Source organism: Mastigoproctus giganteus, chromosome 5 (assembly GCF_048544385.1).
Source record: "Mastigoproctus giganteus isolate SK-2022 chromosome 5, ASM4854438v1, whole genome shotgun sequence".
Taxonomy (NCBI): domain Eukaryota; kingdom Metazoa; phylum Arthropoda; class Arachnida; order Uropygi; family Thelyphonidae; genus Mastigoproctus; species Mastigoproctus giganteus.
This window is the reverse complement of record NC_143579.1, coordinates 121,121,470-121,134,703: the sequence shown is the minus strand read 5'-3', so window position 1 is coordinate 121,134,703 and position 13,234 is coordinate 121,121,470. Positions and strand designations below refer to the sequence as shown.

General features: G+C 36.4%; 1 protein-coding gene across 4 annotated transcripts in view; it reads right to left on the bottom strand.

Moving 5' to 3' along the window:
- LOC150085669 (putative sodium/potassium/calcium exchanger CG1090) overlaps positions 1-13,234 on the bottom strand; it is a 273,451-nt gene that overhangs the window by 99,105 nt on the left and 161,112 nt on the right. For all 4 annotated transcript variants that reach the window (XM_090374171.1, XM_090374172.1, XM_090374170.1 and 1 more), the window contains one exon: positions 4,072-4,172. In XM_090374171.1, the coding sequence (XP_090230297.1) occupies positions 4,072-4,172 (101 nt within the window). The remainder of the gene's footprint in view (positions 1-4,071; positions 4,173-13,234) is intronic.

Here is a 13,234-nt window from a genome sequence, read left to right as displayed (position 1 = left end):
TATAAAAAAGGGGAATTTTCACTTTCCTCATAAAATTTGGTCTCTAACATAGTAGTATCACTGTTCAGGAATTAATAGATAACTGTTGAACTACACCAGCATGTTAAAGGGGCAACAAGAGAAAGAAATAATCTTGATCTGATTATCAGCATTCACTCTTCATTAAGAACCACTGAGTGGCAGTGATCAACAGTATACTGAGGTGGGATTTACTTAAAGATGTAGCATATTGTCAAGGGTAAAGAAAAAGGGGTTTTGCTTCATAAAGGTGATGGCAGTGCTCTTAAACAGATTTTAAATTGTATTCAGTGAGATCAACCAATGATAGTACTAACTGCAAATTCTCAATGTGAAGCATTCAGAAAAGTAATTATATAAGCTACATAGCTTTTTATACCAACCAAGAAATACTATTCGAGGCTCAGACCTAAATAAATGAAAATGAACTGATAAGGTAGTGGCATAGAAGAAAAATATTTAGGATGTGTAAAAATTATCATGGGATACAGAAGCATACTAAACTAGTCATGAAGGGGTTTAAGGCTAGCTAAGATAGATTATGAGATGTCTCTGGGAAAAAATGGAAAAAAAAAAAAAAAAAAAGACTTCTTTAGTGTGTTAACACTGAAAGGAAAGGGACAAATCACACTGGTCCACTAAAAATTTCCACTAGAGACAAACAGTATAACTGTTGATGATCCTGCTCATGTTGATGTAAATATATATTTCACATCAACAATCATACACACACACACACAAGTATTTTTTAGGGATGGGGCTGTTAGAAGTACATCAAATTCTAACACGAATTTTGTGACAACTGAGAAGAAAGTAGAAGAGAGACAACTGAAGTCAAAAGTAAATAAAGCATCTGGAGCAGATGGCATCTATTGAATTATATTAAGAGTACATGCTCAGATTCAGGGTAGGTTTCTATGTACCGAAGATTTCTGAATGTATCCCCAATTCACAAAGGGGATCAAACAGCAAAGTGAGTAATTACAGACGTCTAAGCTTGAATTCTGTTGAGGAAAAATAGTAGAGTCACTAATATAGTTAGGGAAGGACGTTATGTGATTGTTTCCCATTAAGATTATTATTATATTAAAACTACTCTTATACCACGTGAAAATTAGCAATATAGTTTATTAGGCTGTTCGTCTACATTACTATACATTAATATGACGTTTCAGGTATCTTACCAATACCCATCATCAGACCAAGAAAAATAGAAAGAGTTACAAATTTAAAAATAATACTCTTAGAATATTACAATTGCCAATAATCACAGTTATCAATTTACGATTACAATATTCAAATGGTATAAGAATGGTTTTAATATAATAATAACCTTAATAGAATTGCTAGTTAAAAAAATAATGAAGGACCATCTGGACAGGAATGCAGTTATATGGAAAGGACAGCATGGATTTGTTAAGGTGGAAATCTTGTATGGCCAATCCAATCCACTATCATCCAGTATCAAAGGAACTGGTTGTAAAAATAATTCTGACATGTACAGGTAGGTCCTGTTTTATGATGGTCCATTTTACGACTTTTCATATTAACGACTGTTTCAAAATATATCCTAAAAAAATTGAAAAAATTGAAAATAAAAAAAATCGCAACTCAGTAACACATCGCAGCAACACCTGTGAGTCCAAACATGCACTAGGCGTTTTTTTTTTTTTTTGTGGTACATTGTGGGTGGAATGATAGTGACGCCTAGAGTTGTTTACGTTCAGGTTGACACACTTGTTTACATACAAGTGTGTCATCTTCCAGAACAACTTATTCACGCAGTGAGCCAATGGAAAAAATGGAGAAATTGTTAGTGTTGTGGGTTGACGATATAAACCAAAATAACATTTCTGTTACACAGGCGGTAATTCTGGACAAGGCGAAGTCGTTATTTGAAGAAATATGTAAGGAGTCTGGTAGCACTGAAACATATACGGTCAGCAAAGGGTGGTTTCATCGGTTTAAAAACCATTCTAAGATTCACAATGTGAAAGTGTCTGGTGAGGCTGCTAGTGCTGATGTTGCAGTGGTGGAAGAGTATCCTTCCGAATTTAAACGTTTAACAGATGAAGGCAACTACCACCCTGATTTAGTTTTTAATGTGGACGAAATGGGGCTTTATTAAAAAAAATTGCTAAGTAGGACATACATCACCTGTGCGGAGAGGTCTTCCCCTGGTTTCAAGGTTGCAAAGATCAGCTGACATTGCTGCTTCTGGGTGGCAATGCATCGGGAACATTTAAACTCAAACCGATGTTGGTGTACCATTCAGAGACACCTCATGTAATGAAGGCACAACTTCCTGTGTTTTGGGGCTCTAACAAAAAGGCGTGGGTAACTCAGACAATTTTTGGCAAATGGTACACCTCGTACTTTTGTCCAGAGGTTGCTCAGTTTTGTGCAGCAAATGGCTTGTCTCCCAAAGTCATGTTGGTGCTGGACAATGCCCCAGGACACCCAGCCAACCTCCAAGAAATCCACAATGACCATTCAGAAATTGAGGTTGTGTATTTGCCTCCCAACACAACTTCACTTTTGCAACCGATGGACCAGGGTGTAATTGCGACCTTTAAGGCATATTATTTGCGTACGACTTTCAAAGGGATTGTTGAGGCTGTGCAGTCTGATATAACTGTGAGGGACTACTGGAAGTTGTATAACATCCTGAATGTCATCACAAACATTGATTCTGATTGGGAGGAAGTGTCACAATCCTGCATGAATGCCATCTGGCGTAAATTGTGGCCCGAAGCAGTGATTGATTTTGTAAGGATTGAGCCAGTTTCGGAAGTGGCTAAAGATGTTTCTTGCATGGCTAAGGCTGTTGGCATTGACAATGTTGGTCCAGATGATGTTGACCAGTTGCTGGAGAGTCATGGTAAGCCACTTTCGAGAAAGGAATTGGAGGAATTGACTGTGCAACATGGCAAGGTGCACATGGTCTCCTAAGAGCTGCTAGTAGACCTCACTAGGGAAACAATCATCCATATACACTAGGGTTCCTAGCTCTTGCAAGCAATATTTGCCCCATATTAAGCAAGCACCACCAACTGCCAGGATAGTGGGCACTATGCATGATGGCTCCATGGATTCCTGTTGCTTGCACTACACACAAATGCATCCATGAGCATGTTGCACCAGGTACTTGGACTCATCCAATCAGTACACTCATTTCTGGTCCACTGGTATCCAACCAGCATGTTAGTGACACCACAGCATTCACCGTCGATGATCAGTGGCAAGGAGAGGGCATTTTTGGTTTTTTGTTTTTTTTTTGAGGAGCATTAGCAACTAAGGCCATATTGCTCCGGGAATATGCAGTGGTCATTCCCTGACCTTTCCACATCCTTCGTATTTGGTGGTGACGGGCTCGAACCCTGGTCTAATCAAGAAGCGTGTGCTACGCACTGCTGCTCCTTCCCACCTGGCTACGGAGGCGCAGGAGAGGGCATCTTTTGTGTTGTCTGCTGTGAAATCCATATATCTGAGGGTGCACCACTTCAGCATTTGGAATATTGTCCTTGCATTCCCCATATTGTATTGCGATGTCAGCTGTCAAAAACACAGCGACCCACTGTTGAGCGCATTCATGTTGCACCTTAGCTTACCATGCATAAACCTTTATAGTTCTGTTAGCGGGAAGTGATTAACCTGTTCAACACCATTCTTTGTACACCTTAAACCACAGTGGGCCGTGAGCAATTGACAAGATGTGCTGTACCCAATGTGCGAACTCCCACAACATGCCCTTTTGAAGCCCTGTGATAGCCATAACTGTTACTTTATCACTTTGACTTGCACGATCAGAAGCAAATTACCAATGCTCTAGCATAGGAAGCTGTAAAACTTTTTATACTGAGAGCTATGTGGCATAGTCTACTGCAGATGGGGGTGGTCATAATTCAGTAATCACTGAGTGTAATTTATTTTAGGAAACTATCATATGACTGGTGTATTTTATGAACTTACTAACTTATATAATTTTAAGTAAATTTTCCTTCATCTTTTGTCCCCCACCTTTCTAAAATTACACAATTATATTTTCCTCACCTTAGCAACAAAGACTCCAATTACTGCAGTAGCAAGTTCAGGTGCAGAACTTCCAGCTGCCATAAAAGTTGCACCAGCAACATCAGAATCAATTTTCATAACTGATAGATAAAGGAAAACAAATAAAAAAATATATTTAAAGCAGTATTAAAAAAATAGTCTCCTCAGTACTAATATATAATAAGACAAACAATTCAGAAATGGTATGATGAATGGAAGACACTATGCACAAATTAAGATGAAGGGTTAGAAATACTACAGCATACAGGATAGGACAGCATTCTATAATATAACATATTTTAAATTTCCCCAAATCAATAATAATAAATAAAGTAGTCCAGGAGGCCACACACACTCTATGAAACCTAAAGACCTAAAACTTAGATTGCATACTGAAGGAATCCCAGGGTTGTAATTTGGGTGCTGTTTAAACATTGAGTTATTAAATTTTCAATTCTAATTAATGACATCAGTACCTTGCATAAGATGCTGCTATTATCAATTCAGAGATGTCATGATGAAAATGTGTTTTTTCTCTCAATAACAAGAAACAGGTTTGGATTTGAGGATGGAGAATTTAGAGCTTTGGAAAATTTTGCTGCTTTTTATTTAAACATATATATTGAATATTAACATATTAAATTGTGTTCAATAAATATTTTTAATGTCTTAGTCATGTTCATTAGCTTATCTTTAAATCTAGCTAAGGATTTAGTATACAAAAATTGTATCTCATAATTAGTAACTTGTAGTATAGTACATCATAGAAGTAAATGCAGCATTTGAAATGTAGTAAATCAGTAGCTCAAAGGTTATAATCATGTAGGTTAGCATTTTTTTTTTTTTTTTAGCTACGAAATTATAAAGTCATAGTATGCTACCACGTAAGTACAACGTAACAAAATCTGGTAATATTGTGAGTTATGCTCTCACCTCTTAGTTTGGGCAGTAGTTTTAATTTTTAAATTAAATTTAGATTAGAATCAAGCTTCAAACAAGAGCAGCAATGTAAAAAAACTCAAAGTAGCAGGAATGCTTTGGCCTGGGGGGGCAAGAAGTGATTGAGAATAACAGCTACATTCATTGTGCAACTTGTGGCTTTTTTTTTCTGGAGTTCTGTAGTAGGATATGATATGGTCAGAGGGGTCTTTATATAGAGTGAGTTAGTTATTTGGTTTTTAGGAGCATTAGCAACTAAGGCCATATTGCTCCGGGATATGCAGTGGTCATTCCCTGATCTTTCCGCATCCTCCGTATTTGGCGGTGACGGGCTCGAACCTCGGTCTAATCAAGAAGCATGTGCTACGCACTGCTGCTCCTTCCCACCTGACTACGGAGGCGCCCTTTATATAGAAAGAACAGACAAGATGAGGGGAGTCATGCCCTTAGTTAAGAAGCATATAAAAAATCTAAAAGGCAGTGCATCCAGTTGACATGGATGGCAGTGAAAAGCTGAATCAGTTCAGTATGGTAATCACTGGGAAAACAAGTGGGTTAATGTTCACGTTGTGTTACATTTCAGATGCATCAGCAAATAGTAATAATTCATGATTGATAACAAAATAAGTCAACTCATCAACATGAACATTTGTTACAAAGGTTTCTAAAATAAACATTGAAATTTTGAAATGGATCAGAGCTCTTTGATTTATAGTAATATTTCTGTAAGGGAATGATAAGAAATCAGAATTGAACTTAAAACTATCCCAGGAGCCAACTCATAATAAGTCAACTCATCAACATGAACATTTGTTACAAAGGTTTCTAAAATAAACATTGAAATTTTGAAATGGATCAGAGCTCTTTGATTTATAGTAATATTTCTGTAAGGGAATGATAAGAAATCAGAATTGAACTTAAAACTATCCCAGGAGCCAACAAAATATACAATTGAACTTGGTTATAACCAGCATCAAGGGAGCGACAAAATTTCCTTGTTATAACCATTACTCACAATATCAGTGATGACTTAAATCTACTTCCTATTTTTTTTAATTCTCAATAACTTGATAAAAAGACAGATTCAAAAAACAAAAGAAATATTAGTATATATCTACATATTATTTGTATTAATATGCTTGTATTCAGTTTTTAAATCGATCCAGCCAACCACTGTTACATACAAATATCGTCACGCCCAAATTGTTTAGCAAATTTTTTCGCTCGAGGCGTCAAGATCGGACCGTCTACTGAAAATTCAGCACTTCTTTGTGTAGTGAACCAGTGAAGCAATGCTTCATCAAAATTTGTAACCTCGCACTTTATAATTTTTTTTTTTTTTTGGTTATGTTCTTTTCCAGTACTGATATGTAACCATGTTTATTCTTCCAAAATGTTGATACTGTTGAAGAGGACAAAGAAAACTTTTTATTTACCCTCTTCAAGATTTTTTGCACCATGTTCTAACTTACAAATAATTCTGATTATTTTGTGAATCGAGAGACATTTTCTTTGTTAGTAGACATGTTTCCAAAGGAAGGGTTCGTTTCTAACTGATTTTACTTTAAAATGACAGTAAAGTGATCTGCATACAAAGTTCTTAGACGTCCCAAAATGCATACAAAGTTCTTAGAAGTCCTGTTTGCAAAATTCTTAGAAGTCCCGAAATAAATTTATGATTCAGTGAATAGAAGACAATCTATAAAGAGGGTAATGCAACAAGTGGAATGCCAATGAACTACTGTATAGCCCCCATCCCCAAAGGACAAGGTCATAAACTGGCCACTAAAAATTGGATTTTTTCGACTACCCAAGCAATTAAGAATGTTTGTATAGTTACCAAAATTTGCGTGGTATATCCGTGTAGCATGCTTGTTTTAACAGTGAGTGATTATATGGGAATACACATAAATTAAAATCATTATGGCTTTTTGCTCATTACAGCTGTGATCTCGTTATTTCTGTGCTCATTATAAATAAGATTGATTGTACATTGAAAATTTGGTAGCAAAATAGCATTTTTCTGCTGATGAATGCAGAAACATACTTTCATTTATGCTGATTTTTATGGGGGAGAGGGAAGAATTAGCACTTTGAAATTGTTAACTGGAACTGAAACTTTCCCAAGGGTCAAAAGATTAAAAATTTCGTCTTTATCTGACTTTTCTTTCTAGAGTGGTATGCAAAATATATTTTCATTTATATGAGGAGGGGGAAGGCACTGTTTTGTGTCACGTTTTAGTCATAGCTGATTATAAAAGCATTGCAGACAGAAATGAAATATACACTGAAAACATGATATTACTGAACCTTTTACTTATTAAGTAATGTCTAAACATCTGATCATACTTCTATTACAAGTTAGGTAATGTACGCAGCGCATTATATTTCAATTGCATCCTATTTTTTTCTTAAAATTAATAAAAAAAATTTTCTTTCTCTGTGATTAATAGAAGTGAAAAGTAAACAGAGCTGTCTTCTTATCAATTAATTACTAAGATTATAACTTTATAGAATGCTTAAGAGAACTATAGTCTATAGCAGCAATTTTCAACCGATGTGCTGCGGAGTTTGTGGGAAGGTAGAAAAGAAGTGAGAAAAAATCGGGTAATAAAAAAAATTGTCAAGGTAAATTTCAGAAGTACTGTATATTTTTTTCATGAAAGGCTAATAAGAATGAAAACAATAAGTCTAATAAAATTAAAAAAACGTTATTATTGTAAAATTCCAAGAACTTCTGTTCCTGTTGTTCCAGATCCCAAAATAACTCTGCAATGTACTTCTACCACCCCCACCTTTCACCATTGTCATGCCACCGGTGTCAGTCTTCAGTCAGCTGTTGTTCGCATCGGGTGTGTTATTTTGTGTGAGTTTTCACTAATGCATTTTTGTTTATTTCTATTTTGTTTTAATTATTTTGTTATTTCTGAATTTAGTTGATTTTTATTTTTTTAAGGGCTTATTAGACATGGACAGATTTCTAATTAAAACACATAAGTTAGATGATGACAATGAATCAAGTGTAGCTGGCACTAGTTCTGGTAGAATAACACATAGTGCAGTTAGTATTAGTTCTAAAACTGTCATGCGCCAGTATAATGAAGACTATTTGTCTTTCGGATTCTTTTCATCTGGAGAAGAGCAGCCACGTCCTAAGTGTGTTGTTTGTGGTAAGGAACTGGCAAACCAAGCTATGGTTCCAAGTAAGCTTAAAAGACACCTTCACAAAAAGCACTCACATTTATGCGAGAAACCAATTGAATATTTTAAAAGGCTTATAGCTGATCAAACACGCCAGGCTGAACAATGGAATGAAATCACAACTATTTCTGACAAAGCTCAAGAAGCAAGCTATGCTGTTGCCGAAATCGTGGCAAAAAAGATGAAATCACATACAATTGCCGAGTTGGTAATTTTACCAGCATGTTGTAAAATTGTAAATATTATGTTTGGCAAGGAATATGAAAAAGATATTTTGAAAATCCCAATGTACTTCTACCATCCCACCTTTCACCATTGTCAAGCCATATGTGTCAGTCTTCAATCAGCTGTTGTTCGTATCGGGTGTGTTATTTTGTGTAATAACACACCCGATGTAGTGATAACACTATTAGTTGGCGCATACAAGACATGTCTCAAGACGTTGAGTCACAAGTGATAGCTAACATTAAAGAAACCGATTTTTTTGCCATCCAGTTGACGAGTCCACTGACATCATTGGAAAAGCTCAAATGCTAGCATTCAGCAGGTTTGCTTGTAATGGAGACATCATTGAACAATTTTTATTTTGCAAACCACTTCCAGAAACAACAAAAGGCCAAGACATCCTTGATGTTGTCCACAGTTATTTCAGTTCTCATGATTTGTCATGGAAATCATGCATCAGCACCGATCATGTTCCCTCTATGTCAGGAAGCCTGAAAGGATTCATTGCCCTGGACAAGCAAAAGAACCTGGCATTGTTTTTACACACTGTTTCCTGCACAGACATGCCCTCATTTCAAAATCAGTAGTACCTGAGCTCCAAAAAGTACTGGACGAGACAATCAAAATGGTTAACTACATCAAGAGTAGACCATTAAAATCGAGGTTGTTTTCAGCACTGTGTTCTGCCATGGAAGCTGCTCACACGCACAAGGAAGTGAGGTGGCTATCTCGAGGGTAGGCACTTTCAAGGTTCTATGAACTGAGGGAAGAGCTTATAATTTTTTTTATGTCTGAAGGGTCTGAGCTGACTGACCTGCTTATTGATGAGACTTGTTACAATAAAGTTGCTTTCCTACTTGAACACTCCTAACAAGAGTATGCAGGAAAAGAATGAAAATATTCTTACTTGTACTGACAAAATTAACTCTTTTAAGGAAAAATTAACATTGTGGGGAGCCAGAATCGAAAAAGAGAACAAAGTTGAAATGTTTGAGCTGACAAAAAGTTGCAGATTGGACAAAAATCTTGTTGATTTAATTCTACAAAGTTTGTCACTGCTGAGTAAAAACATTGAAAAGTATTTCCTGTCACTTGATGTATCTTCCGTGGCCTGGGTATGACATCCATTTGTGTTAAGTGCATTGGAATGAGCAGATTTAATTGTTGCAGAAGAAGATGAGCTGATAGAAATAAGAAATGATAGACGACTGAAACTGAAGCACTGATCAACAGATTTGCCCTCATTCTGGTTGTCTCTCGGACAGGAGTACCCCATTATCACAAAGAAGGCAATTGAAGCACTCCTTCCTTTCTCTACATCGTATCTGTGTGAGGCTGGCTTTTCTGCTATGAACACGATGAAGAGCAAGAACAGGTCGCGGCTTCAAACATTGGAGGAGGACTTCAGCTTATCAACCATCCGACCTCGGACAAGAGATATCGTGAGACATCACCAAGCACACGTTTTCCCACTGATATTTTTATATAAATGATATTTTAATGATTTTTTTTTATAAATAGCATCTTTTTCAATGATACCTTATTTCAATAATTGGAATAGTAACAAATATGAACATAAAATTTAAAAATAAATCTTTTGAAATCCAGATCAATATTATTTTAAAAAATAACACAATGATTAGAATTTTGGCTAGTGAACTTTTAAACACAATCTTAATATGCATTTTTTTTTTTAATGATAAAATCTCTCCTTAAATGGTGTACCTTGACAATTTTAGTACCTTGCTCAGCGTGCAGAGAACTGAAAAAGGTTGAAAATAGCTGGTCTATAGTTTTACATTCTCAAAACTTAGCCATTCATTTATAGTTTAATATTAATTCTATAATATTTATTGCTTTTCACTTTAAAAAATAAAAAGACTTAAGTCTCTTTTCTCTCTATATATGTGTTCATGATTCCTACATTAAAATTATATTTAATCTATGAATTTCTTTTTTCCATACAGTATTCATGAAAAAAATAAATAATAATTGCCCAGACTTCTATTTGTCTGATTTTAATGAAATTTGGAATGGCTTGACAAGTATTTTTAAAATGTCCAAATATAAAACTTCATGAAAATCTGTTCAATAGGAGTTGAATTATTAAATGGGGATGGATGGAAGAACAGACAGGCATGGTGAAGACAATAGGCACTTACACATATATATTCCTTTTATGCCTTGTTCCCCTTTAAAATATTTTCTGAATTTCACCCCCTCCATCTTCTGGAACAAGTGCAAATAAATGTAAAATAATTGTAAAGCAGTTATTAATCAGATCAAACTAGATTTCGAACAGCCTAAGAGTAGAATACTTGCTTATTGTCCAAATGATAGCAGAGCATTCTGGTCACTTAACAAAGCTATTGGCCACAACTTTTTCCCATCTCTGTTCCCACCTCTCAAAACCAGATGCTTCTATTGTCACTTCAGCCAAGGATAAAGCTGACTTGCAAGCATCCTATTTTTCTTCCAACTCATGTATTGATTAGCATGGTAAACCACCTCATACCATTCCCAGTGCACTCCATTCAATGCCCCCAGTAATCTTCCATCAGAAGGATGCCAGAAGAATTTTGATCAATCTTGATGTCAAGAAAGCTCTAGATGATGATGGTATTTCTCCATTAGTTCTTAAAACGTGCTCCTGAATTTACTCTTGTTCTGTATCACCTTTTGTCACCATATGTGGGCTGTGTTAGGGTAACTAAGAGTAAGTACAAGTGTATATACTTGCACATTTTTTTTTTTTTTTTTTTTTTTTATGAAAACCCCAAACACAAGAGGTATTAGAACCTATAGTACTTAGTACTGTGCTTGGGTTGGAGGTTGAGAAGACGAAAGAAGATATTTGTTCACATTAGACTTGAACTTCTGTAGACTAATTTTCAGGAAATACGTATGAAGGTTGTTCCAGAAAACGGCAGTTGAATGAATAAACGAGGAAGATGAAAAGTTGGTTCTATGAGTTTGAAGTTGGACAGTAAAAGGATGTTGGCTGGTGGCGGCACGTGTTCGGACTGTTTCGGAAGAGAGTGCAGGAATTATCGAAGTCAATTCAAAAGAATAGCACCCATGAAGCATTAGCATTAATAGAGGCATACGATGTAAGAAAGCAAGCTTATGCAGCATCAGCCAAAAGAAAAACGCTCCCATTTCACCCCTCCATTTGTTCCAAATGCCTGTACAGCTCAGCCTTAAATTTGTTTAGGCTATTAGCTTCCACAACAAAAGATGGAAGCCTCTTCCACCAATCAGCTACCTGCTGGCTAAAGGCTAATTTCTGCACATCTATTCTACAACTATCTTTCCTCAATTTGAAACTGTGCCCTCTCAGTATCTGAAGAAAGAGCATGCAGCAGAAACAGAATGTCTATGAGACAAAAAATGGAGAGACTCTGTTAGAGATGAGTCACTAATTAACCTAACTGCCCTCTTCTGAATGGAATCTAGAAGCCTCAGAGAGGTTTTGGGGGCACCACCCCAGATGTAGGAACAATATTTCATGGTAGGGCATATTTGCGATTTGTACAAGGTGAACAGCTGTTTGAAAGAATGCTGAGAGCAAAAGAGAAAACCAAGTTTTTTTAGATGCAGAGGAAGCAATATTTCTAATGTGCTTGTGCCAAGAGAGATTAGAAGTCACTGTAATCCCCAAAAGAGATATATCATCTTGCCTGGAAATTGGAATATCACCAAAGATAAGCATAGGAGCAGAAGAATCCTTTTTGCGAGATATAAGACAGGACTGAGTTTTAGAAGGATTGAAATCAACTAAGTTGTCTTTGCCCCACTGGAGAATTACCTGGAGATCAGTATTTAAGGAATTGGTAGCAGATATTTGAGAAGTTGAAGCTGATTGAGCAGGGCCGGGTTTCTCAAACTGGAAAGTGGAATGCAATGTGCTATCATCAGCAAAACTGATTAATAGGATTTCCAGTAAATGGAAGAAGGTCATTAATACACAAGAGGAAAAGGATGGGGGAAAGAACTGAACCTTGGGGCACACTGGCATTAGTGGAGAAGTAAGAAGATAGAGAGCCACCTACTATCACAGTCAGTGAGCGGTCAAAGAGAAAACTGAATAACCAATTACGAAAAACAGTTGGCAAACCATAAGATAGAAAGCTTGTTTAGAAGACCTTTATGCCAAACACGATCAAAACTCTTTGAGATGTCAAGAGCAACTGCTTGGGTTTCACCGAACTTTTCCATTAAATTTGTCCATTAATGGGTAGACCAGAATACCACCAGTGGATCGACACTGAAAGAATCCATATTGGTGATCGTTTATCAGATGGAAGGTTTCTAGATAGTTTAATAGTTGGCAGTTAATTGATTTCTCCATTACTTTAAAAAGAGTCGAGGTAATTGGATGGGATGGATTTGTCACCCTTTTTAGGAACTGGCTGGATGTGAGCAAATTTCCAAGCAGAAGGAAAAACACCTTTGGAATAAGAAAGTGAAAAAAGGTGGCAAAAAAGGAGTAAGTTCAGGAGTGCAGGTTTTGAGAACAAGTGGAGAAATACAATCAGGACCTGGAGCTTTCTTAGCATCAAGATTCGTTAAAATCCTTCTGATATCCTTTTGATGGAAGACCACAACAGGCATCGAATGGACCGTGCTGGGAATGGTGGGAGGTGTTTTACTAAGATCATTAATACATGAGTTTGAGGAAAAATTTGATGATAGCAGGTCAGCTTTATCCTTGGCCAAAGTGACAACAGAACCATCTGGTTTTGATAGAGGTGGGAGCAGAGATGGGCAAGAGTTGCCGCCAATATCTTTGGCAAGA